General features: G+C 54.0%; 1 protein-coding gene across 1 annotated transcript; it reads right to left on the bottom strand.

The window, feature by feature from the left end:
- Nucleotides 1–136: 136 nt before the first annotated feature.
- On the bottom strand, nucleotides 137–21,260 carry LOC111159528 (dachsous cadherin-related 1). Its single transcript, XM_022522052.1, is given in 21 exon segments — nucleotides 137–3,198; nucleotides 3,536–3,674; nucleotides 4,032–4,315; nucleotides 4,430–4,560; nucleotides 4,754–4,908; nucleotides 4,997–5,208; nucleotides 5,378–5,456; nucleotides 5,458–5,492; nucleotides 5,612–6,490; nucleotides 8,092–8,301; nucleotides 8,953–9,078; nucleotides 9,168–9,407; nucleotides 9,502–10,366; nucleotides 10,565–10,722; nucleotides 10,824–10,920; nucleotides 11,140–11,333; nucleotides 11,553–12,578; nucleotides 12,920–13,156; nucleotides 13,296–13,527; nucleotides 13,625–13,813; nucleotides 19,367–21,260. Coding segments are annotated over 21 exon segments (9,891 nt in total). The 5' UTR covers nucleotides 21,158–21,260; the 3' UTR covers nucleotides 137–586.
- Between the last annotated feature and the right edge of the window lie 800 nt (nucleotides 21,261–22,060).

Raw genomic sequence — 22,060 nt, 5'->3', positions numbered from 1 at the left:
TGCTGTCCCCACCCTAGATGCCCCTGTGTCCACCACCCCTCCGTGCCTCCTGAGGTGTCCACAGTGTATCAGTTGTCTTGCAATTATCCCCCATCCCTATGGCCCCCACAGAATACAGCCGGACACTGGATACAAACTGCAGTTTATTAAGGCTCCAGAGTGAGAATTGGCACTTGGTTCTGTGCAGGGGCAGGGGTGTCAGTAGAACCCAAGAGAGCTGGGCCCAAACAAGTTGGATGGACCTCCCCCATCCCCCTGCCCCCCAATAAATAAAGTCTCAGCTCCACCTCAGGGTGCTGGTGCAGGGCAGGAAGCCCTCACTGAGGAGAACCCAGGGCTGCTGCCTCCTTATTTCTCCCCACATTGGACCTGTCCCCAGGTCAGTACCCCCACAGAGCCTCTGTGGCACTGTGCTCTGACAGAGCTGGGTGAGACGTGGGACCTGCCCCTACTGGAGGGGTTTAGGATGGGAAGCTGGCCTCCCCCGTGGTCAGTCATGGTCCGAGGCTGCCGAGGGCAGGCTCAGATGGGGCCTGCATTGGGGACACTGTGCGCATCCCAGGTCGGGGCCCAGCCTGGGCCACAGCTAGATGTGCAGCTCTGTGTCATCAGGTGGCTCCAGGCCGGACTCTGCACTGAGAGCTGAGGCTGAGGGACCCTGGGCTACCCCAAATGGTGAGACAACGGGTGACCTAGCAGCCAGAGGAGAGAGTGAGGGTGAGAAGCTGGGAGACATGGCAGCTGAGGATAGGGAGCCTTCATGGCTGATAGGGGAGCGGTGAGAGGCTGGTGGGAAGATAGCCCGGGTTGCTGCCGTGCTGGCTGGCTTCGGGGGCACAGACTTGGCTCCTGGGTGGGCCACAGCAGTGATGAGGGGCGGCGGGTCAATACGGGGAGCCGGGGGACATGGCCGAGCTTCGTCCTTGAGCCGGGCAATCTCTGTGAAGACACTGGCCAGTGGCTGGAACTGAGGGCACCAGCTCAGCAGGTAGTCCCAGTTATAGCTGCCACGGAGCTCCTCCTCACCAGCCACAATGGCTGTCAGTGCACCTGCCACACATGGCTTGCCATCTGCTGGGAAGCCATAGTCCCCGGTGGGTGCAGGGCTCAGGCCACAGCCCCCGAGGAAGGCTGTGGCAGTGGCTGGTGGGCCCTCTTCTCGGTACAGAGTGGCTCCTGTACCTGGCAGCAGCAGCCCTGCCTTGCGGCCCTTATACCAGGTGTCGGGGGCAGGTGGCTCGCAGGATGTATCGCTCAGTCCATCTGCATCTTGCTGGATGCCAGAGTCAGGGCCACGGGCAGCCAAGGAAGAAGCCACACTGGCCACACGTGGAAATTCATTGATCATGCGGATCTCGTCATCCTCTGCAGCCTCTGCTGAGCCTCGGCCACTGGAGTGTGAAGGGTCCAAGGAGCCACCTCGGGGGTAGGGTCCTCCAGCTCCTGGCCCACCATAGCTGGGGAGTGTCTGGTGATAAAGGTGCTCTGAGGGCGGTGGGCTGGGTGGCTCTCGGCCTAGCTTCTGCAGAGAGCCACTGGCCAGGGGTGCTGCCTGTGACATTGGACCAGGTGCTGCCTCAGCCTTGCGGCTACGGGCCCGCACCAGCCCCAGGACCAGGGCTGCAAGTGCAAGCACCACCACAACTCCTAGGGAGGCCGCCACAGCCCCCACCAACAGCAGGTTGAGGTCGGGTGCCAGGCCTAGTGCAGTGTGGGTGATATCCACAGTCACGGGCACTGTGGCACTCCGGGAACCGGGTAGAGGACCCCGTGCCACCACCTCCAGCCTCAGCTCCCGTGGTGCCTCACGCCGTGTCCGGCCTCCATTCCCAGAAGTGCCTGTTGCACTGCCTGGTGCCCGGCTATCCACTCGAAGGTACAGGGCGCCTGTAGTCTGGTTGATAGCAAAATAGGGGGAAGAAGTGGCAAGGGAGTAGAGCACCAGGCCATCAGCACCTCCATCCTCATCTGTGGCCTGCACATGACCCAGGCTATAGCCACGCCGGGCACCTTCTGGCACTTGGAAGTGGAAAGCTGGAGCCAGGAATACTGGGTCATACTCATCCTCCCCTGTCACCAGCACTGACACAGTGACAGAGGCTGAGAGATTCCCAGCGTCAGCAGCACCCACCAGCAGCTGGAAGCTTCCAGTGTGCTCATAGTCAAAGACCACTCGTGCCCGCAACTCCCCTGTTGAGCTGTTCAGCGCAAATGCCTCGCGGCCCTCAGGTCCTGGCCCGGCCTCCAGCAGGCTGTAGTGGAGCCTCCCGAAAGCCCCAGCATCCCCATCAATCGCATGCAGAGTGGTCACAAGAGTGCCTGGAGGCTGATTCTCTGCCAGGCTGGTGCTGAGCAAGCTCAGCGGGAAGATGGGGCCATGGTCATTCACATCCTGGACCTCGATGGTCACTGGTGCCAGAGCAAAGTGTACCCCAGCAGGGTCAGCAGCCTGCACTACAAGTTGATGTCGAACCTGGGTCTCACAGTCCAAGGGGCGGGCGAGTCGCAAGGCACCTGAGCTCTCATCCAGTTCGAAGAGGCCAGAAGGGTCGCCTGAGCTAACGGTGAAACGCACAAGGCCATGAGGACCTGGGTCAGCGTCAGAGGCCTCCACATGCAGCAGCTCAGCTCCAACGGGTGTGTCCTCGGGAACTGCCATGCGGTATGACGCATGAGTGAAGACAGGGGGGTTATCATTGACATCCAGCACAGTGACAGTGACAGGCACGGCTGAACTCCGCGGGGGCTGCCCCCGGTCAGCTGCAGCCACAGTCAAGTTGTACTGGGTTAAACTTTCAAAGTCTAGAGGCTCAAGCAACACTAGGCAGCCCAGTGCCCGGGGGCCTAGTCCACTACCTTCCTCAGTCTCAGCCAGCCGGGGTTCTAGCTGGAAGACTCGGCCCCGGTTGCCACTGACGATGCTATAGTCCATGGTGACATGGGTGCGGCTTCCATCGGCGTCTGTGGCCTCCAGGGTGAGCAGGGTGGAACCAGGGGGCAGATCTTCAGTCACAGCCACACGGTAGTGTGGCAATGTGAAGCTAGGGGTATGGTCATTCTGGTCCTGCAGCTGCACATGCACTGTGGCTCGTGCTGCCCGGCTTGGCAACCCATGATCTCGTGCTTCCAGCACCACGTCCACCACTCCTGGCCCCTCCTGGCCCAAGGCCACTGTTCCCACTGTTGTGAACAAGGTCCCTGAGATGAGAAGGGAGTGGAGAGAAATATGCATTCAGCACAGCCTGTAAGTGAGCAGAGGGTGATCCTTTGGGGGCCTAGGAAATGGCTTTGGAAGTCAGACTCCATGGAATGGCCTGTGTGCTGGGAGTTTATGGAATGATCTCCAGGATTTATGAAATGGCTTTTGACATGCAGTCAGGACAAAGCTTAAAATAGAGACAGGGAGGTGGGGGGGGGATCTTCTCACTGGGTCAGAGATCCAGGAGTTAAGAATTCAGACAAATTCTAGGAATGGAGTAAAAATATGGCCGGTCATGGTCAAAGATAAGGGGGTCAGATCCTGGGAAGGACGTACCATTGTTGGGGTCAACACTGAAGCCCTCAGCAGGGGAAGCCAGGTGGTAGGAAATGTGACCATTGGCTCCTGAATCCTGGTCAGTGGCAGAGACGGAGAGAATGGCACTGCCTGGAGGTGTGTGTTCAAGCAGTGTCACCTGGGGAGTGAGGAAAAGTGTTTATGGCCAAGTTTCCCAGCTGCCCTATTGTCCACTCAGCCTATGTTCTGGGGCTTGGTCCCATGAAGCCTGCTTGGCATCCATCATCCATGCCATCTTGAAGCCCATGCTCAATGTCTAAACTGCCCACCTTCCTCCATTTCTAAGCACAGGATGAAGAACCTGGACAAAGTTCTAGGACTTGGAAGGCTAGTTTGAGATGGGACCCTCCCATCCTCAGGGCTCCATCCTCAGGTCAGTTCCAACACCCAGCCCACCTCAGACACTTCTAGCCTGGCCACTTCCAACGTGAACAACCCTGGGCCCAGGTGTGGGGTCAGCTCGGGGCATCAGTACCTGGTAGAGGCTCTGGGAGAAGGCAGGTGCGTTGTCATTGACATCCTCCACAAACACTGTGAGGTTAGCATGGCCCTCATGAGGCCCATCATGTGCCAGCAGCTGCAAGTGGTAGCGGTCACATTGCTCAAAGTCCAGGGGGCCCGTGAGGGAGAGGCGGCCTCCATAGCGACCTATGCTGAAGGGATCCTGGGGTCCAGATGGGCTCAGCACATACCACAGCACCGGTCCTGAGTCCACATCATTCCCTGTTACCTGTGCAATCTCTGAGCCCAACAGTGCATCTGCAATACATGGGACAAGTATGTTTGGCATGGTCCAAGACACCCCTGGAGCCCAGGGTGGGGTAAAGTGCTACCCTACCACCCTCTGTACCTCTCACTTTACTGAGGCCTCACCTTCTGACACTTGGAGCTCCCAGGGCTGGGGGATGGTGGGGCGATTATCATTGGTGTCGATGACCATCACCGTCAGGGTAGCTGAGCCCACTAGGGCTGGGCTTCCTCTGTCTGTGGCCATCAGTACCAGCCTGGACACAGAGCACAATCAGGGATGGGGCCAGGGGATAAGGGAGAACCCTGGGCAGGGCTAGGAGGACTCCTGAGAGTCTGGGAATCTGGGGGACTCAGGATGTGGCCTAGAGATTGAGAGGGATTCAGGGCAGGACTTGAAACTGGATGGAGCCAGGATGGGGTCTTGGAATCTAAAGGGCCAGGCCTTACTGTGTTTCAGCCCAGATCTCACGGTCCAGGATGGCTGTAGTAGTAATAGTGCCTGTGGCTGGGTCTACGTGGAACAATCCCCGTGCTGGCTGGGATGCGGCCAGGCTGTAGGAGATCTGTCCGCTGGGGCCTTGGTCTAGGTCATCTGCCTCCACCTGGTGGGAGGAGGAGGCTGCTGGCACTGGGCTGGCCATAGACAAGTCTGGCCAGCCCTGTCCCCCATCTTCTCATCATATCCCACACCTGCAGCAGGGGTCCCTCTAGGGGCCTGGACTCAGGCAGGAAGGCCACGTAGTGGGGACGCAGGAAGCGGGGAGCATTGTCATTGGCATCTTGCAGGGTTAGGGTCAGCACGGAGAAAGCAAAGGCTCCCCCACTCTCTGCTTGCAGCACCAGTCGCAGTCGTGGGTTGGCTTCGAAGTCCAGGCCCTCTGCTGATCGAACAGTGATGGCTCCTGGGGGGAGGCAGAAAGCATCACAGATAGCCCTTGCTTGCCCTGGGGCCTCCCTCTCTGTTGCCCCTTCCTCAAGGGCAGACCCTCCCCATCTAGGGCCTTTTCAGACCCAAAGAGGATCTCCCCAAGGAGCCTGTCGTCTCACAGAGCCCCTGCTCCTGCCCTTTACCTGTACTCGGCTGGATGGAAAATGTCCCTTTCTCATTCCCACTGAGAATGCTGTAAGTGATTGGTCCACTTGAGCCCCCCCGCATGGATAGCCTTAGGGGAGACAATGGGAGTCCCTGCAGAGAGGATGACATTGGTTGGAATGGGAGCACTGAAGGAGATTACAAGACATTTTTAGTGAGTAACCCCAGCCCATCCAGGGATACAAAGCTGGGAGACATGGTTGAGGACCCACCTGGGGGAGCATTCTCACGGAGCATGGTTTCACTACTAGCCCGAGGAAAGCGAGGTCCACGCTCAGACTCCCCCTGCAACCCAACAATGACCACACCAGTGGCAGAGCGAGCTGGACGGCCAAGGTCAGTGGCCACGACGAAGAGGACACGATCCCGGGGGCCCAGGGCTACAGGTGAGCGGGCCACACGTATTTCACCAGTGTAGGAGTCCACAGTGGTGCCAGGAGGTGGCGTGCCTGCCAGCCGGTATAGGATGGAGGCATTAGCACCAGCATCACGGTCTTCAGCTCGCAGAGTGGCCAGAGCCAGGGTCGGGGTGCTAAGGCTGGGGCCTGGGCGGGGCAGGCGCAGCCTCAGGGGACTGGTGGGGAAGATGGGTGCATGGTCATTGACGTCACGCACAGTGATGGTGACAGGTACCGTGGTGCTCAGGGGCCCAGCAGCTGCACCATCCACCGCACTCACAGAAAAGGCATAGCTGGGACATTGCTCTCTGTCTAGGGCTGTGGCTGTGCGTAATTCCCCGGAGCTGGGCTCTAGCAGGAAGGCTCCTGCTGCACCTGTACCCAGGTAGTAGGTCACACGGCCATTGGCCCCAGTGTCAGGGTCCTGAGCCTGTAGCTGCAGCAACAAGGACCCTGCAGGTGCATCTTCAGGCACCTCCACAGAGTAGGCAGGCACAGGGAAGGCTGGGGCATGGTCATTGGCATCCAGCACTTTCACTGTCACAAGCAGAGTGGTACTGAGAGCCGGCTGGCCTCCATCCCGGGCCTCTATCCGCAGCTGGAGTGCTGGCTCCGCCTCTCGGTCTAATGGCCTCACGGTGCCAAGCTCCCCGGAAGCTAGGTCTAGGACAAAGGCTCCTGATGGGTCCCCATCTGCAGGGAAGTACATGTGCACACAGACAAAGATGTGTCAGTCCATGGGAGTGAGGGTGATTTATAGGCAACAATAAATGGGAAGGCGTAGAGAGGAGAGAAACTGGGAGAAAGGCAGAAAAGAACCACAGATGGGTAAAGGAGAATACTATAAAGCAGCTGTTCTCAGAGTGTGGTCTGGGGACTCCTTCCAGGGAGTATATAATCAAAACTAGTTTCTAGAAATATTAAAACATTATATGTCTTTGTTAATTCTTAGTATCTCACAAATGTACAGTAGAGTCTGAATGCTGCATGACAAGTGATGACATCACTTGGGTAGTAATGCAACGTGTGCTTACAATTTCTTATGTCTTCTAGAATATAGAAAGTTTAGAGCATAAACGTATTTTCAGAGATTCATTCAGTTTTTTGTTGTTGCTGTTGTTTTAAAGATTTTATTTATTTGACAGAGAGAGAGAGAGAGAGGGAAAGAGAGAGAGAGAGAGAGCACGAGTGTGCACAAGCACAGGAGCAGCAGGTAGAGGGAGAAGCTGTTCCCCGCTGAGCCCGACATGGGGCTCAATCCCAGAACCCCGGGATTATGACCTGAGCTGAAGGCAGATGCTTAACCGACTGACCCACCCAGGCATCTGACTCATTCAATTTTTACTTGCTTACTTTTAGTTACGCCTGCTATAATCTTTGCTGTCCAACAAATTATTTGAACCTCTAATATTTCTTTGTGCCTATAAAGTAATACAGTAAGCAGGATATTCACTAGCTTTTTACAATGGCATTTTAAGATTTTTTTCAGCTTTAATATCTAATATAGCAAATACTGATGTCATGTGTTATTACATACATAAATACACATGTATTTATATTATATGTTTGTTATATTTGTACATCAACAAATATTGATATCATGTACAAAACTCTTCAAGGTTCTCAAAAATTAAAAATATCGGGGTGCCTGGGTGGCTCAGCGGGTTAAAGCCTCTGCCTTCGGCTCAGGTCATGGTCTCAGGGTCCTGGGATCGAGTCCCACAACAGGCTCTCTGCTCAGCGGGGAGCCTGCTTCCTCCTCTCTCTCTCTGCCTGCCTCTCTGACTACTTGTGATCTCTGTCTATCAAATAAATAAATAAAATCTTTAAAAAAAAAATAAAGCCTCTGCCTTCGGCTCAGGTCATGATCTCAGGGTCCTGGGATCGAGTCCCACATCGGACTCTCTGCTCAGCGGAGAGCCTGTTTCCTCTCTCTCTCTCTCTCTGCCTGCCTCTCTGCCTACTTGTGATCTCTGTCTGTCAAATAAATAAATAAAATCTTAAAAAAAATTAAAAATATCAAGGGTTACTCAGACCAAAAAGTTTGAGAATAAGTGCTCCACAGGGAGAAACAAGAAAGAAAAAGGAAAGAAACAGGAAAATAGAGACACAGAGGGATATAAAGAGCTGAAAAGGCATAGAAAGAGATACTCAAACACATATATGCATGATTGAAAAGGTAGAAGACCAAGAAAAGAGAAAGGAAACCCAGACACATTGAGACTGACATAAGCACACAAGGAGTAGAACTGGGCAAGTGGGCGCTAGGTTGGCAGGTATGGGACAGTTCTCACCCAGGATGCGGTACTGCAGCTGCCCATTGGCTCCCACGTCTGGGTCAGAGGCCCGCAGCACCGTAAGGGTCTGGGGGTCCTGGCCCTCAGGCACCTCCAGGGAGAGGTGGGCACTCCCAAAGGTTGGGGCATGGTCATTCTCATCCTCCACAGTCACTCGCACTCTGACATGGGTCAGCAGTGGGGGTGAGCCCCTGTCCCGGGCATACACTGTGGGGAAGCAAAATCAGTAAGATGTAGCCTGCTCCCATCCATGGAGAAACCCACACAACACAGCATTCACACATGCTCGCTCACCACGTGCACATATGAACCAGAAAATGTCCGTCTCTCCACACTCTGCAAGTACATGGGTGCCTACATGTGTACATGCACACGTAAATATACATGTCAGAAGACCTTTTTTTCTTCCCACTTCTCATATCTTACTGCATGCAAGATGGATCTTGGATTAGTCGTAGTGTGACAGAAAAGGCACTCAACAAGGTATCAAAAGATGTGGGTTCAAGTTCCAGCTCTACCACCTCCAAGCTGTGTGTTAGCTTGCACAAGTCACTTAACCTCTATGGTACTCACTACCAATATGTTTTTCTGTTAGATGGCCACAGTATAATCTGAGGGAATCCTAAAGGACAGAGCTGTGGCATCATGTATTTGAGAGTTTGTGTGATCACAATGGCAACAGCCTAGAAGTCAGGTTACCTTGCCATCTGACCAACACTTGCCTCCCCAAAGGGATAGGAAAATATAACACGCTGTGCTATAATAGGTGGAAGCTACTAGAAGGTAGTTTGGGGGTTCTGCCCAAGTAATACTGGTGCTTACAACACCCCAGGCTTTTCAGATCCAGTCAATGTGTACCTGTCAGGTTGATCTCCTCCTGCTCCTCCCGGTCCAGGGCCCGAAGAGTTGTGAGGACTCCAGTGTCTGGATCCAGGGAGAAGCTTTCGCCAGAGATGCCTCCATAAGTCACCTGCCCGTTGGCCCCTGAGAAGGGGCAACATGGAGGGAGATCAGAGGGTAAATATACCCCTTCTTTCCCAGTTACCCTCTCCACTCATCCGCTCAGGTTTTACCTAGGTCTGGGTCGGTTGCCCGCAGAGTGAGAAGAGAAGTACCAGGCGGGCTGTTCTCACGCAAGAAGACACTGTACTCCTGCTGCTGGAAAGCGGGTGCCTCGTCGTTGACGTCAGCGACACTGACCGTCAGGAGCTGCGTGGCTGAGCGCGGCGGGGAGCCGTGGTCGGAGGCCACCACGGTCAGTACGTGCTCAGCTCGCTGTTCCCGGTCCAGGGACCGCACCACCGACAGCGCTCCTAGGTGAGCAGTAGGGCAGGTTGGAAAGAAACCTCAACACTCACTTCCCATCAGCACCCTCCCTCGCCCCAACCTCCTCCCTGTCCAACTCACCTGTGCTGGAGTGTAGCCGGAAGTAGCCGTCCCCGCCAGCTGCCAGGCGATAGGACACGCGTGCGGCTTCGCCCAAGTCCGGGTCCCGCGCTACCACGTGCAGCGCCACGGGTCCGGGAGGCTGATCCTCGGGGATGCGCACACGTGAGGGCGAGGCGAAGACGGGCGCATTGTCATTCTCATCTGTGACAAAGACCCGCGCGGAGACTCGCGCTGCACGGCGGCGACTGGCGTTGGCGGGCCGGTCGGTGGCTTCCACGAGCAGCAGCAGGGCGGGTGTGGTCTCCCGGTCCAGGCCTCGGGGCGCGCTGAGGGCGCCAGTGCGCGCGTCTAGGCGCAGCGCAGGCACTGGCGGCTCCTGGCGCAGCAGGCGGTAGCGCACGTCGCTGTTGGGACCGGGGCCGTCGGCGTCCGACGCACGGAAGGTGTACAGCGCTGCGCCAGGGTCCGGGTTCTCCCGCAGCGCCAACGCCAGTGGATCGCGCGCGAAGGCCGGCGCGTGCTCGTTCTCGTCCTGCACGCGCACCTGCACGCGCACCAGCCGCGCACCCGCGCCTCCCGGTCCCTCAGCGCGCACAGTGAGAGCACGCCACGCTGGGCCCGCCTCGAAGTCCAGGGGCCGCGCCAGGTACAAGCGCCCCGAGGCCGCGTCCAGCGCGAAGGTACCCTCCGGGTCGGCGCCGCCCACCAACGTGTAGGTAAGTGCGCCCACCCCTGCCGGCTCCGGCGATGCCACAGAGCCCAACAGGGAGCCTGGCTGCAGCCCTTCCGCCGCTGTCACTGTCAACACGACGGGCACTGGAGCCGCTGGGTCTGGCTCTGAGGAATCCGGTGGGGGCTCAGCGGAGCGAACTGAGGGAAGCACCTGTTGTGAACCGAGGAGGAAGGACAGAATCAGGGGGACCAGTGTAAAAGGGGTCTGGGCTGGCCGGCTGGGTAGCTGGAAGGGTAGTCAGAGTAGCCTGACTAGAGGGCATAAGAACTCTGCGAACGCATAGTTCTTGGAGGAGCCCATAGCTGTGGCTGACAAGAAGTGGACAGATTTAAGGAAAGTCAGTGGTACCTGCACCAGCAGCTGGAGGCTGGAGCTCCGAGGGGGGCTTCCTTGGTCGTGAGCACTCAAAGTCAGTACGTAGTGTGGCCGCTCTGCTCTGATCAGGGGTGCCGCAGTGAGCAGCTCCCCGGAATGAGGGTGAAGAGAGAAGAGCTCTGAGCCAGGACCTGGGAACAGGCAGAGGAAGAAGAGTGAAGGCCTGTTTCCCAGAGCTGGGCAGGTCATGCCATCCCCACCAACTTCCTTCTCTCCACACCACTCCCCATACCAGTTAGTGTGTACAAGATGGTGCCATTCTCCCCCTCATCTGGATCCTTGGCCTGCAGAGTTGTCACCAGTGTTCCTGGAGGCACTCGATCTGGTACCTGTGGGGACACACAACTCACGAATAGCTGTGTCCTTCCTGTTTTTGAGATATCTCAGGGTTAATCAAGTTCCCCTCACTTGAATGCAGGCAGAGCCCCTTTCTTGCTCTCACACCTGTTTCAAGAGCCAGTCTCTCTTACCTACACCTACAGCTCTGTGGGGAGACCCCCCATGACCTCTCACATTTTTTCAGGGCAGGGTTCTGCCACTTCACATACCTGTATAGGGAGGCCCCCGCCAGCAGCCCCAGAAGCTTGCAGGAAGCTGGGGCTGTTGTCATTGAGGTCGAGAACTGCAATGTGCACGGTGCCTGTGGTACTACGGGGTGGGCTCCCCCCATCCTGCACCTGCACCAGGAGCTGGTAGCTGCTCTGCCGCTCTCGATCCAGGGTTTGGAGTGTGGTCATTTCTCCTGGAAGTGCAGGATAGGGATCATGTATGGGGTAGCTAGGGATGTACAGCCTGAGGCCTGCAGCTGAGAAGCTGGGGTTTAGGGAATGGGAGGGAATGCCAGGGTGAAAGTCCAGGCTCAGTCCTGGTCCTAAAGGCAGGGGTCTGGGGATTCTGTCTGGGTATTCACCAGGCTGAGGATGAGGCTATGAGGTCTCAGAATTTGGGCCCCAGTGCTCACCAGTCTGGGGGTGGATGCGGAAGGCCTTGCTGTCTTCTGACAGCGGTCGCAGGCTGTAGGTCAGACGTCCATTAGGTCCTGAGTCTCGGTCAGTGGCAAAGACCCGGCCCACGCTGGTCCCTGGGGGCTGGTTCTCAGCCACAGCCAGGAAGGTGGGCTCCTCAGACAAGCGGGGACTGTGGTCATTCTGGTTGAGGATGCTGACCCTCACGGTGGTTGTGCCTGTCTGCTGCCCCAACTCAGCTTTGGATCCAGACACTGCCATTACCTTCAGTGTGTACAACTCCTGGGCCTCACGGTCCAGTGCTGCTCGTACCCATAGCCAACCACTCTGTGGTTCCAGGCCAAAGGGGCTACTTGGCCCATCTGCTGCAAGATGGTAGGTAATGGGGCCCCTATCTGGTGCTTGAGCTTGCACTTTCAGGACCCGAGTTCCAGGGGTGGTGCCTGAGGGCAGGTCCACACGGTAGGTAGGGCTGTCAAAATGAGGAGCCAGCCCACGGTTCCCCAAGTCCTGTACCACCACCCGTAGTCGAAAGTGGCTGGTGCGGGGTGGGGAGCCTCCATCCCGGGCCTCCAGCTCCAGCTCATGGGCTGGCCCCCCTGGGGGCCCCAGAGGTCCCATAAGCCGTACATGGCCTGTAGTGGGGTCCACAGTGAAGGCCCCACCACCCCCAGCAAGCAGGGTAAAGGTGACTCGACTGTTAACGCCTGCATCAGGGTCCAGAGCCCGAAGTGTATAAATGGGAGTCCCTGGGGCAGTGTTTGGTGGCAGCAACACTGTGTCTTCAGGTGCAGGGAAGGCAGGGGAGTTGTCATTCACATCATCCAGCAGCACACGCACCCGAGCTACAGCAAAAGCTGGGGGCACTCCACTGCCTGCCCGCACCTCCAGCTCCAGCACTGGTCCCAGCAGCTCCCGGTCCAGAGGGCGAAGTGTTTGTAATAGCCCTGAGGCCCCATCTAAGGAGAAGAGTCCTCGGGGATCCCCGCCTGATAGGGCAAGAGTCACAGACCCCAAGCGACCTAGGGGAAGGAAAGAGGAGTCAAGAAAGCAATGGAGACATCTACTGAGTTGGGACCTAGACTCTGATCTCAAGGAGGGCTAAGGACTATCCATACTGTGTCTTTCAAACTATTAGGGGGAGGGGCAGGTGGTGGCAGAGATGCTGGGTGGCACTAAGGTGATACTTCATGTGTCTGTGGATGAAGGCGAGTGCCTGCACTGTGCCAGGGATGTGCTGGGGATTTGAACCTGCATGTTTTATACTGCGGCTATCTATGGTGTGATACTCTAGGGTACTTTGAGATGGGTTATGTTAGAGTGGCTGGGTAGAGCACCAGAAGGGTATAATGATAACTGATACCTGGTGGATTGTGCGCCCGGACTATGCCCACACTGGTGCCTGGTGCCACATCCTCTGGTACAGAAAAGACATACTGTAGTTGCTCAAATACTGGTGGCACAGGGGTTCCAGGCACAATGCTGACGTTGACTCGGGCACTGGGCTCTGCCTGCAGGCCACCTCCATCCTGAGCCCCAATCTCCAGCTGCACCACAGAGTTGGCCCGTCTGGCCAAGGGCCAGGCTACTGTCAACAGCCCTGGGAGAAGGGACAGAAGCAGAGTGCATAAGGAAACAGCATAGAGGTAGAAAGGTTATGGGAAAGGGGGGCAGTACTTCATTTAAGTAGGTGGGAAGAGGGGTCCGGGGACAAGCCCTGGGAATGGGAGGATCCTCACCTGAGTGCTCATCCAAGGCAAAGAGTGGGGGGTTATTGCCAGCCAGGATGTGGTAGGAGAGTCGCCCGTGGGGCCCCTGATCAGGGTCATGGGCACGCACCCTCAGTACAGCTGTGCCTGGTGTACTCTGCGCACTCAGACTGGCAGCATACTCCCGTGGATAAAACTGCGGGGGGTTGTCGTTCTCGTCTGACACAAACACTTTCACGTATACCATGGACTTGAGGCCTCCCTAGGGAGACAGGCAGCAGTAAGTCAGATGGGCCCTGTCTGGCTCTGATAAATGCCCTATCCCAACATTGCAACCTGTCCACAGTCTGCCAACTCACCCCGTCCACAGCCGTCACTGTGAAGTCGAAGCTTGAGGGCCCTTGATCTCGGTCCAGGGTCCGGGTTGTGCACACATCACCACTGTGGGCATCGATGCGGAACGGGGGAGACCCTGAGGCACCAAGTCCGGCACCCAAGGAATAGGAGAGGAGGCCAAATGGACCACTGTCCGCATCTGTGGCTGTCACCTAGGGAGAGGCTGGGGTGAGTGGTGCCCTTCTTTTTGACCAGAAGATCGAGAGCTAAGTGGCAATTAGAAGGAGCAGGCCCTGGGCCAGCTGGGTGCCAGGGTCTCTGGAGAGAGGATACAGAGAGGGGACAAGTAGGACGTGGGCCAAAACCCAACCTCACCGCCTCAGACCTCACTACCTGGTTGAGGTTCCTGTGAGCTTCTAGTCACAACATTTTTGTCAGCTGGTCAATATATAACTTTGTTTTAAGTGTGTTTCTGTTTGAAGACACCTAATGTAATATATATTGTTGATTCATTAACATTGAATCCACAGCCGATGACACTGTAAGTCACATCTGAATGAAACTTATCTAACACATGTGTTATCTTCATAAGGCACATCACAGCCCTCCTGTGCTTAGGAACACGAGACAGCACTTGAGCACTACACTTGGGGATCATTTTAAAGAGCAAATCACCAAACAAAAGGGACAAAAATGTGAAAAATGTGGCACTAAATAGACCGCGGGAGGGACCGTTGTTTACAGTATGAGCTGAAACATGAAGGCAGAGCATTGCCTGGAATGTGCCCACCAGTCCACTTGAATTTCTCATCGTTCTGCACATATCGGGAAACGACTGCAAAAGCTCCATGAGTATCGACTTGGGGGTTACAATAAAATTTTAGAGAGTTCACAAATTTAGAAATACAGAATCTGCCCATGATGAGAACCTCCCTGGAAGTGAGAGAGGAGAATGGCTAGTCTATGGGAAGTCAAGGTCTTATGTCCAGGGGGCTCCTCAAAACTAAGAAGTAGGGGAAGGCTCTCCTGCTTAATTCTTGGGTATCCCCCAGACTGGCTCAGGAAAAGTTGAACTATTGGACATTAATGTCAGGAGCCTCTAAACATTTCAGAGCCAGGGCAGCAGGAGACACCATTCTGAAAGCTTCTGAGCCCAGGACAGGGCCAGGCACACAGGAGTTTTCTGCATATATTTGTTGAATGAGTAGATGGACATTCTGATTACCCTGACAACAAAACCTTCTTTCAAACTAAGTTTTATACATTGGGTGCACATTAGACCTCTGACAGTGTGTTAGCTGGTGCTGACTGCTGTAGACTGTGACAAAGTACTCTCTGTGGATACAGGGGTCCTAGGGTCATGTCATGCTGTAAGAGGAGGCTGGAGAGTTCCTTCTTCTTAGCCAGAAAATGTTCCTCAGAGAGAAGGCTAGCCAAGGACTTCTGATTGTTGCCCAGGCCCTTGATGGAAGTGATTTGTGGCACTGTTTACTCTCCAGAGAGACTCTAAAACCCTGCCATGGCTGACCCTGGAAACAGCTCCTGCTCCAACTCTTTACTATGGCTGTGGGCCCAGATATCCCAGGAGACAAACATCCCCCCGCATCAATCCAGGCAGGCTGCAGCCCAGCTGTGGCACCATCTCCAGAAGCTGTTAAAGACCTTTGCCCTCTGACTCGCTGCAGGAAGAAAGCAATAAATAGTGGTCAGGGGAAGTTGTCAGGAAGTGACCCCAAAAGGCGTAGGGGCCACTGACTGGAAATGACCAAGGCAGAAGTGAACTTCCCGCCCTGTGCAGCTCCTGCTTAGAGGTTCCACTGCAAATGCACTGTCTCCCTTCCCAGCAGGCTCTCAGCCCTGCCTCCCAGTCCAACCTTGGTCAGCTCCTTCTCTTGCTCATCTCTCTCCTTTTGTCCCCACCCACTCCCTAGCTCTCATCGAATGCAGTATTTCAGGGAGGAAATAAAGACCCTTATCTGTGAATTTTCTGAAGTTCCTTCCAGACCACAAACTTACAGCATCTACCCCATCCTGACCTCCTTTCCAGGTGTCGCCTGCTTCTCCTCCCACTACCGTCCCCTCCACATTCCTCTGCCTCCCTTTCCCCTGCCTATTCTCACACACTGTTGCTCCCTGGAATCTCTCCTTGGCCTCTTTTCACTCCACATGCTCCCTCAGGACCTTCTCTTCCACTTCCGTGGCTTTGACCATTGTCTGCACTTTGACCTAGACCAGTCCTCTGAGCTCCAGAACTGTACATCCAGATGCCTGCTCAACATCTCCACTTGGATGTCCCACAGGCACCTTAAATCCAGCCTGTCCAAAGCTAAATTCATGATCATTCCAACCCCCTCTAATGATTCTTCCATCCACGTAGTTGCTCAAGCCAGAAATCTGTTCTTCCCTTTTCCTCTCCTGGTATATCAATCAACTAGGGACTAAGTAAATCCTCATTATCTCTCCTATTTGTCTATTCCTCTCCATCACCATTATCACTGTCCTGATTTAGGCCTGAGTCATCTCTCCCCTGGACTATTGTGATTCCCTTCTCATAGGTTTCTGGCCCTCTAATCTGTCCTCTACTCCAGGATTTCTGGTCCTTAGCATGTCTGACAGTTTGGACCAGATAATTCTTTGTCGTGGTGCTGTCATATGCACTATAAGATATCTGACAGTATCCCTGGCCCCTATGTGCTAGGTGCCAGTAGCATCCCACCAGTTGTGACCTTCAGAAGTCTCTAGACATTGCCTAATGTCCCCTCCAGAGGGAAAAATCACTCCCAGTCATGAACCACTACTTTATACTAACTACCAAAAGCATCTTTTGAGAAAGCAAATATGGTCATATTAAACTTCTCCTCGAAAATTTTCAATGTTCTCTAAAGAAAAGTCCTCAAACCCTTGGCTTGGCTCCTCACTGGGTGGCCTACTTGCACTCCCACCTTCCACTCACCCACTGCACACCTTGAACTCCAGAGACACTGAGCTACTTGTAGCTTCTGAGCAAGTCAGGCTCTCCCTCCGCTCTGGGCATGTCACCTGTGCCTGGACCCCTTCTCCCGCACCATCCAGCCCCCTCACAAACTCCTGCTCAGCCTGTGAGTCTCAGCTTAAGTGTCACCTCTTTGGAGATGCATTCAAATTGCCTATCTGTACCTCACATAAGTCCCCGTTATGGAAGTTTTTTTTTTTTTAATTTTTATTGAAGTGCAACTATTTCTTTGCACAATAATCTCCCCTCTAGACTATAAACACCATGAAGTAGGGGGTAATGACTCATTCATTACTGTATTCTTTGTCCCTAAGACAATGACTAGCACATGGTAGATACTTGATAAATGTATACTTAATGCATCCAATATTAAGACTTCTTCTAACACATACAAACACTGTAGTCATTTTTACTCTCATTGCCTATAGTTACTAAGAGTGAAAACTCGAGGAAACCCTCTGGAGAGTTGCTCTCTTACTTCAAGCACTAGTGAAGAAGAAATTTAGAAGCTGTCACCCATTGGTCCTGTGCCAAGAGGGAGAGTAAACACATGGGAAAGTGGATGGGAGCTGGACAGCACCAGGCAGGCAAATACCCAGAGTCTAGCCAGAGGGCAAGGCATCAGCTGGGTCCAGGCACTGCCTGAAGTCTAGGCCAATAGGCAGCCCCTGAGAAGATGCTCAGGGATATGGTGGACTTCTGAGATGTAAAGACTTCAAGCACTAGTCTCCTAAGAGGTCTTCCTACATCCTGTTTTCAGTCCTTCGTCCATTCTCCAAGATGCAGCCAAAGCAGTCCTCCCAAAAGACATATCAGATTTGACTAGAACCCCTCATTGGCCCCCTGTGGGTTTTTAAATGATCTCTTTAAAAAAAAAAAAAGATTTATTTGACAGAGAAGAGAACAAGCAGGGGAGTGGGAGAGGGAGAAGCAGGCTCCCTGCTGAGGATACCAGGACCCTGGATGACGAACTGAGTGGAAGGTAGATGCTTCACTGACTGAGCCACCCAAGCACCCCAGCCCCCTGTGATTTTTAAGATAAAGCAGTGGTTCACAACTGGGAGTGATTTTTGCCCCCTGGAGGGGACATTAGACAATATCTGGACCTGCTTGTAATCTGGTCCTTGTCTACTATTTTGTCTCAGCAATCTGCAGTTCTTAGCGGAACAGCTGAGGCCAACCTGAACAATGCAGTCTCCTGAGCACATCCTGGGGTTCTGCAGCTCTGTCTGTAGGCCTGGAATCCCCATCCCTATATCTATATAATCCATTTGGCAAAGTCTCATTGATTCTTCAAACGTCCCCTCCTCTGGACTTCTACAGCACCTCATATGTCATGTGATGCAGCACTAGTTACTGGTGTGTCTCCCTGTCTAGCTGGGACCTGCCTGGGAACAAGACTGTGTCCTTTCTTTGTTCCCTGGGACCAGTACAGCACCAAGCTTATGGTGGGTAAGTTAATTCTTGAATATATCACTTACCCACTGATCTAACCCATCCTTCACCCTTAAAGCAAGTTAGCTTCCTAAAAAAACAATCTGTAGGAAGGAGGGAGGGATGAATAGGTAGGGCACAGAGGATTTTTAGGATGGTGAAACTACTCTGTATAATACTGTAATGCATGTCATATACATCCATTATACATATGTTATATATTTTGTCCAAACCTATACAATGTACATCAGGAGTGAACCCTAGGGTAAACTATTTTTTTGGGATTTGGGGTGATTATGTGTCAATGTAGGTTCATCAGTTGGAACAAATGAACCACTCTGGTGGGGATGCAGATAACAGGGGGGCTGGGGGGGTGTTACATGAATAGGGATGGGGGTATATGGGAAATCTTTGTCCTCAACTCAATTTTGTTGTGAATCTAAAACTGTTCCAAAAACATAGTGTTTAAGAAAAACAAAAACAAAATCTAATCATGCCCTTTTTGACTCAAAGAAGTTCAGCGACCTCCTTTGCCTTCGAAGTAAAGTCCTAACCTCCTTAAAGCTTGGTGTCCAAGGACTTCTGTAATCTGGTCTTAGCCTGCCTTTTCAGTTTCATGCCCCCTCTGTCTCCTCCAGGCCTGACCTGCAGGCACTCTGTGGCTCCCAGAGTCTGTCTGGTCCTCCCATCTCCTCCTCAGAGAGGTCTTCCTATCCCACCTCCTCCTCAGAGAGGTCTTCCTGATCTGGGATCTCACAAATAGTTCTTGTTATCTCTCATCCTTGTGCCTGAGCACAAACGTCTCATCAAGGCTCAGCTCCACGGAGAGGGATGGGGGTTTCTTCCAGCAGAGCCCAGCACTGGATGAGGGCTCCATAAATGCTGGCAGCTCTCTTGGGGAGCAGGAGCCACATGGGTGCACAGAATCACCATCTCTGCCTTTCAGAACAACTTTGAGATTTTATAGATTCTCTCTCAGTTCTTTTTTTTTTTAATCATTTTTTCAAAATTTATTTTCAGCATAACAGTATTCATTGTTTTTGTACCACACCCTCTCTCTCACTTCTTGACACCACAGGATACTTCTTCCTCTAGATTCAATCTTAACTCCCTCAGCTGCCTTACCTGGCCCAGCTCTTGCACCCTGTTTTCTCCTCTTGTCATGAGCCTTCACCTTCTGCACAGATTGTAGAGCTCACAGGATAGGATCAAACCCTCTGACGTGAGTTACCATAAACAGATACACCTGTAAAGCTTGGTTTCTGTTCTGAGGTCCTCTGTGACCCTTTAATTCACTCCTGCCCACAGCAGCATCCCACTGTGTGCAGGACTTACCCACCTGCAGGAAGCAGGTTCCAGGCTGGGTGCCCTCAGGCAGAGAGGCATTGTAGAAAGTCCTCTGGAACTGGGGCTCATTATCATTCACATCTTGCAGGGCCACACTGACTGTGGCAGACGAGGCAAGGGGAGGCAAGCCCCCATCTGTGGCCACCACAATCAGCTGTGGCTGAGGTTCCAACTCATAGTCCAGCGAGGCAGCCGTGGTAATGATGCCTGAAGTGGGGTCGATGGAAAACCAGCGGGTGTTGGCACCAGGGGCCAGGCTGTAGGTGACCTGACCATTACTGCCCTGGTCAGGATCCCGGGCCATCACTCGCACCACGAAGCTGCCAGGCAGTGCAACTTCAGGGAGGGGCTCAGGTCGGTAGAGCTGACGGTCAAAGGTAGGCGCATTGTCATTGACATCGGTGACATGCAGCACAAAGGTAGCCTCTGCCCGCAGTGGGGGTGAGCCTGAGTCTGTGGCGGTAACCCGCAAGTTATAGGCATCCCTCTCCTCCCGATCCAGCTTCCGAGCCACGCACACCAGGTAGATGACACTGTCCTGAGTGCTGAGGGCAAAATGGCCCTCTCCACCCTCCAGGGAAACATTGACATGAGCAAAGTCACCATCATCTGGGTCTGACACAGAGATGCGAGCAACAAGCTGGCCGGGTGGGGCAGCCTCAGACACTCGTGGGGAGCCATCAGCGCTCAAGAAGATGACAGTCATGGAGGGCTGATTGTCGTTGGCATCTCGCACGTTCACAGTCACAAAGGCTGAGCCCAGCTCAGGGTGCGCCCCACCATCCCGTGCCTGCACCACCAGTTCATGGACCCGCCGTTGCTCAAAGTCCAGTGGCCGCTCCAGCCGCAGCAGTCCTGTGTGTGCGTCAATGGAGAAGGGCCCATCACCCTCACTCTGCCTCCGGTTGATCTCATAAGTCACAGCCCCATTGGCACCAGCATCGGCATCAGATGCATACACCTGCAAGACAGGACTGCCAGGGGCCAGGCTCTCAGACACCACAGCGTGATAGCGGCTCTGATTAAAAGCTGGGGCATGGTCATTGATGTCCAGCAGTGTCACATCCAGCAGGGCCTGGGCCCTCCGGGGGGGTGAACCACCGTCATAGGCCTCCAGTTGCAGCATGTAGTGTGAGCGGTTCTCTCGGTCCAGCTCCCCAGTAACTACCAGTTCTGGCACGGGGGCCCCATCTGGACCAGGACGTGTCTCCAGCTGGAAGGTCTCTCCAGCTCCATCACCGGACAGTGCATAACCCTGGGTTCCTAGGCGGCCAGCATCTGCATCACGAGCAGGCTCCAGCGGGTATCGGGTGCCACGAGCTGTATGTTCAGGTATCTGCAGGGCAGCCCGAGCCTGTGGGAAGGCTGGAGCGTGGTCATTGATGTCAGCCACTCGCACAGTCACTTCTACGGTGGCACCGTCAGGAGTGACTGCAGTGAATCGGTAGCGATCTCGCCGCTCACGGTCCAAGACGCGGGCTGTACGGACCACTCCGCTGTGTTCATCAATGGCCAGGTCTGTGCCCACCCCGCTGCCCTCTTGGGCGGAGATGAAGTACATGGGAGGTGCTGCTGTGCCTGGTGGAAGCCCTGCACTGATGTCCCCAATCAGTGTGCCTGCCGGCTGCTCCTCATCAATCTGTAGGTCCAAGCTCCCGGCCTGACCCCAGGCACCTGACACCCTGGCCCCCAGTAGCAGCAGCAGCAGCAGCAGTGGTACCAGGGGGGGCCTGGAGCTCTGCATGCCAGTGCAGGAAGGTGCAATGCCCGCCTCCTTCTGCATGACAGGGACGGTCCAGTTATGACTTGGGCTCCAGCTCCAGACCCGGCGCCAGGCCTGGCTTGATCTCAGGCTTTGAATCAGGTCCAGCTTGGGCCCTGGCTCCAGCTCAGGCTCCCTGACCTGGGAGAAAAGCAGAAGGGAAAAGGTCATGGTTGGATGGGGGGGCGTGGAATCAATGGTCCAGGGAGACTGGGGATCTATGCCACAGTGAAACTCTGGCATGTTCAGCCCCTCCGTGGAGCATTTGTGCTGCCGCACATCCATCTCAGACCCAAGAAACTCCTGCTTCAGAATTCCTTAGCACCTATTCCAGTCTTACCCTGGCAGGTCCCCATCCCACCCTAACCTCCCCCTATCTCCAGCAGGTTGTTTTGTTCTTATTGTTCAGGTCTCAACGTCCTTGGACTCCCTTCTTTTCATGTCTGGACTTAAAAATATGGCCAATCCTTTCTCATTTTTCTTCTTATTCAGGACTAAAGGTAACTATGTGCTTTTGGTAACCTTACCTGAATCATCAACCTTCACCTTCAACCATTATATTCTTGTAAAACATATAATGCATATATGTAAAACATTACATGTGTAAAACATGTAATATAAAAATGTCTTATATATTACATGTGTGTTTTATATATAAAATACATATATGTTATATGTTTTACATATATGTAATAGAAGTATATAGGAATTCCAGTATAGAGGAATATGTATATATTCCCTCAGCATCACTTCCCTCTCCATTCAACAAGGGATTGGGCACACATGAGTGACTAAAGGAAACAGTCCCTGATTTCAGGGATGTCACAGTCCAGGGACTGGACAAGTAATTACAAGTGTGATAAGGGCTGTAAGAAGTACAGGTAGCTCTGAAGGCATATATAGAAGAGGGGCTTGCCATAGTCA

This window comes from Enhydra lutris, unplaced genomic scaffold (assembly GCF_002288905.1).
Source record: "Enhydra lutris kenyoni isolate GAN:26980312 unplaced genomic scaffold, ASM228890v2 scaffoldscaffold68, whole genome shotgun sequence".
In the NCBI taxonomy this organism is placed as follows: Eukaryota; Metazoa; Chordata; class Mammalia; order Carnivora; family Mustelidae; genus Enhydra; species Enhydra lutris.
The sequence above is the reverse complement of the archived record's forward strand: the minus strand, read 5'-3'. Positions and strand labels throughout refer to the sequence as shown.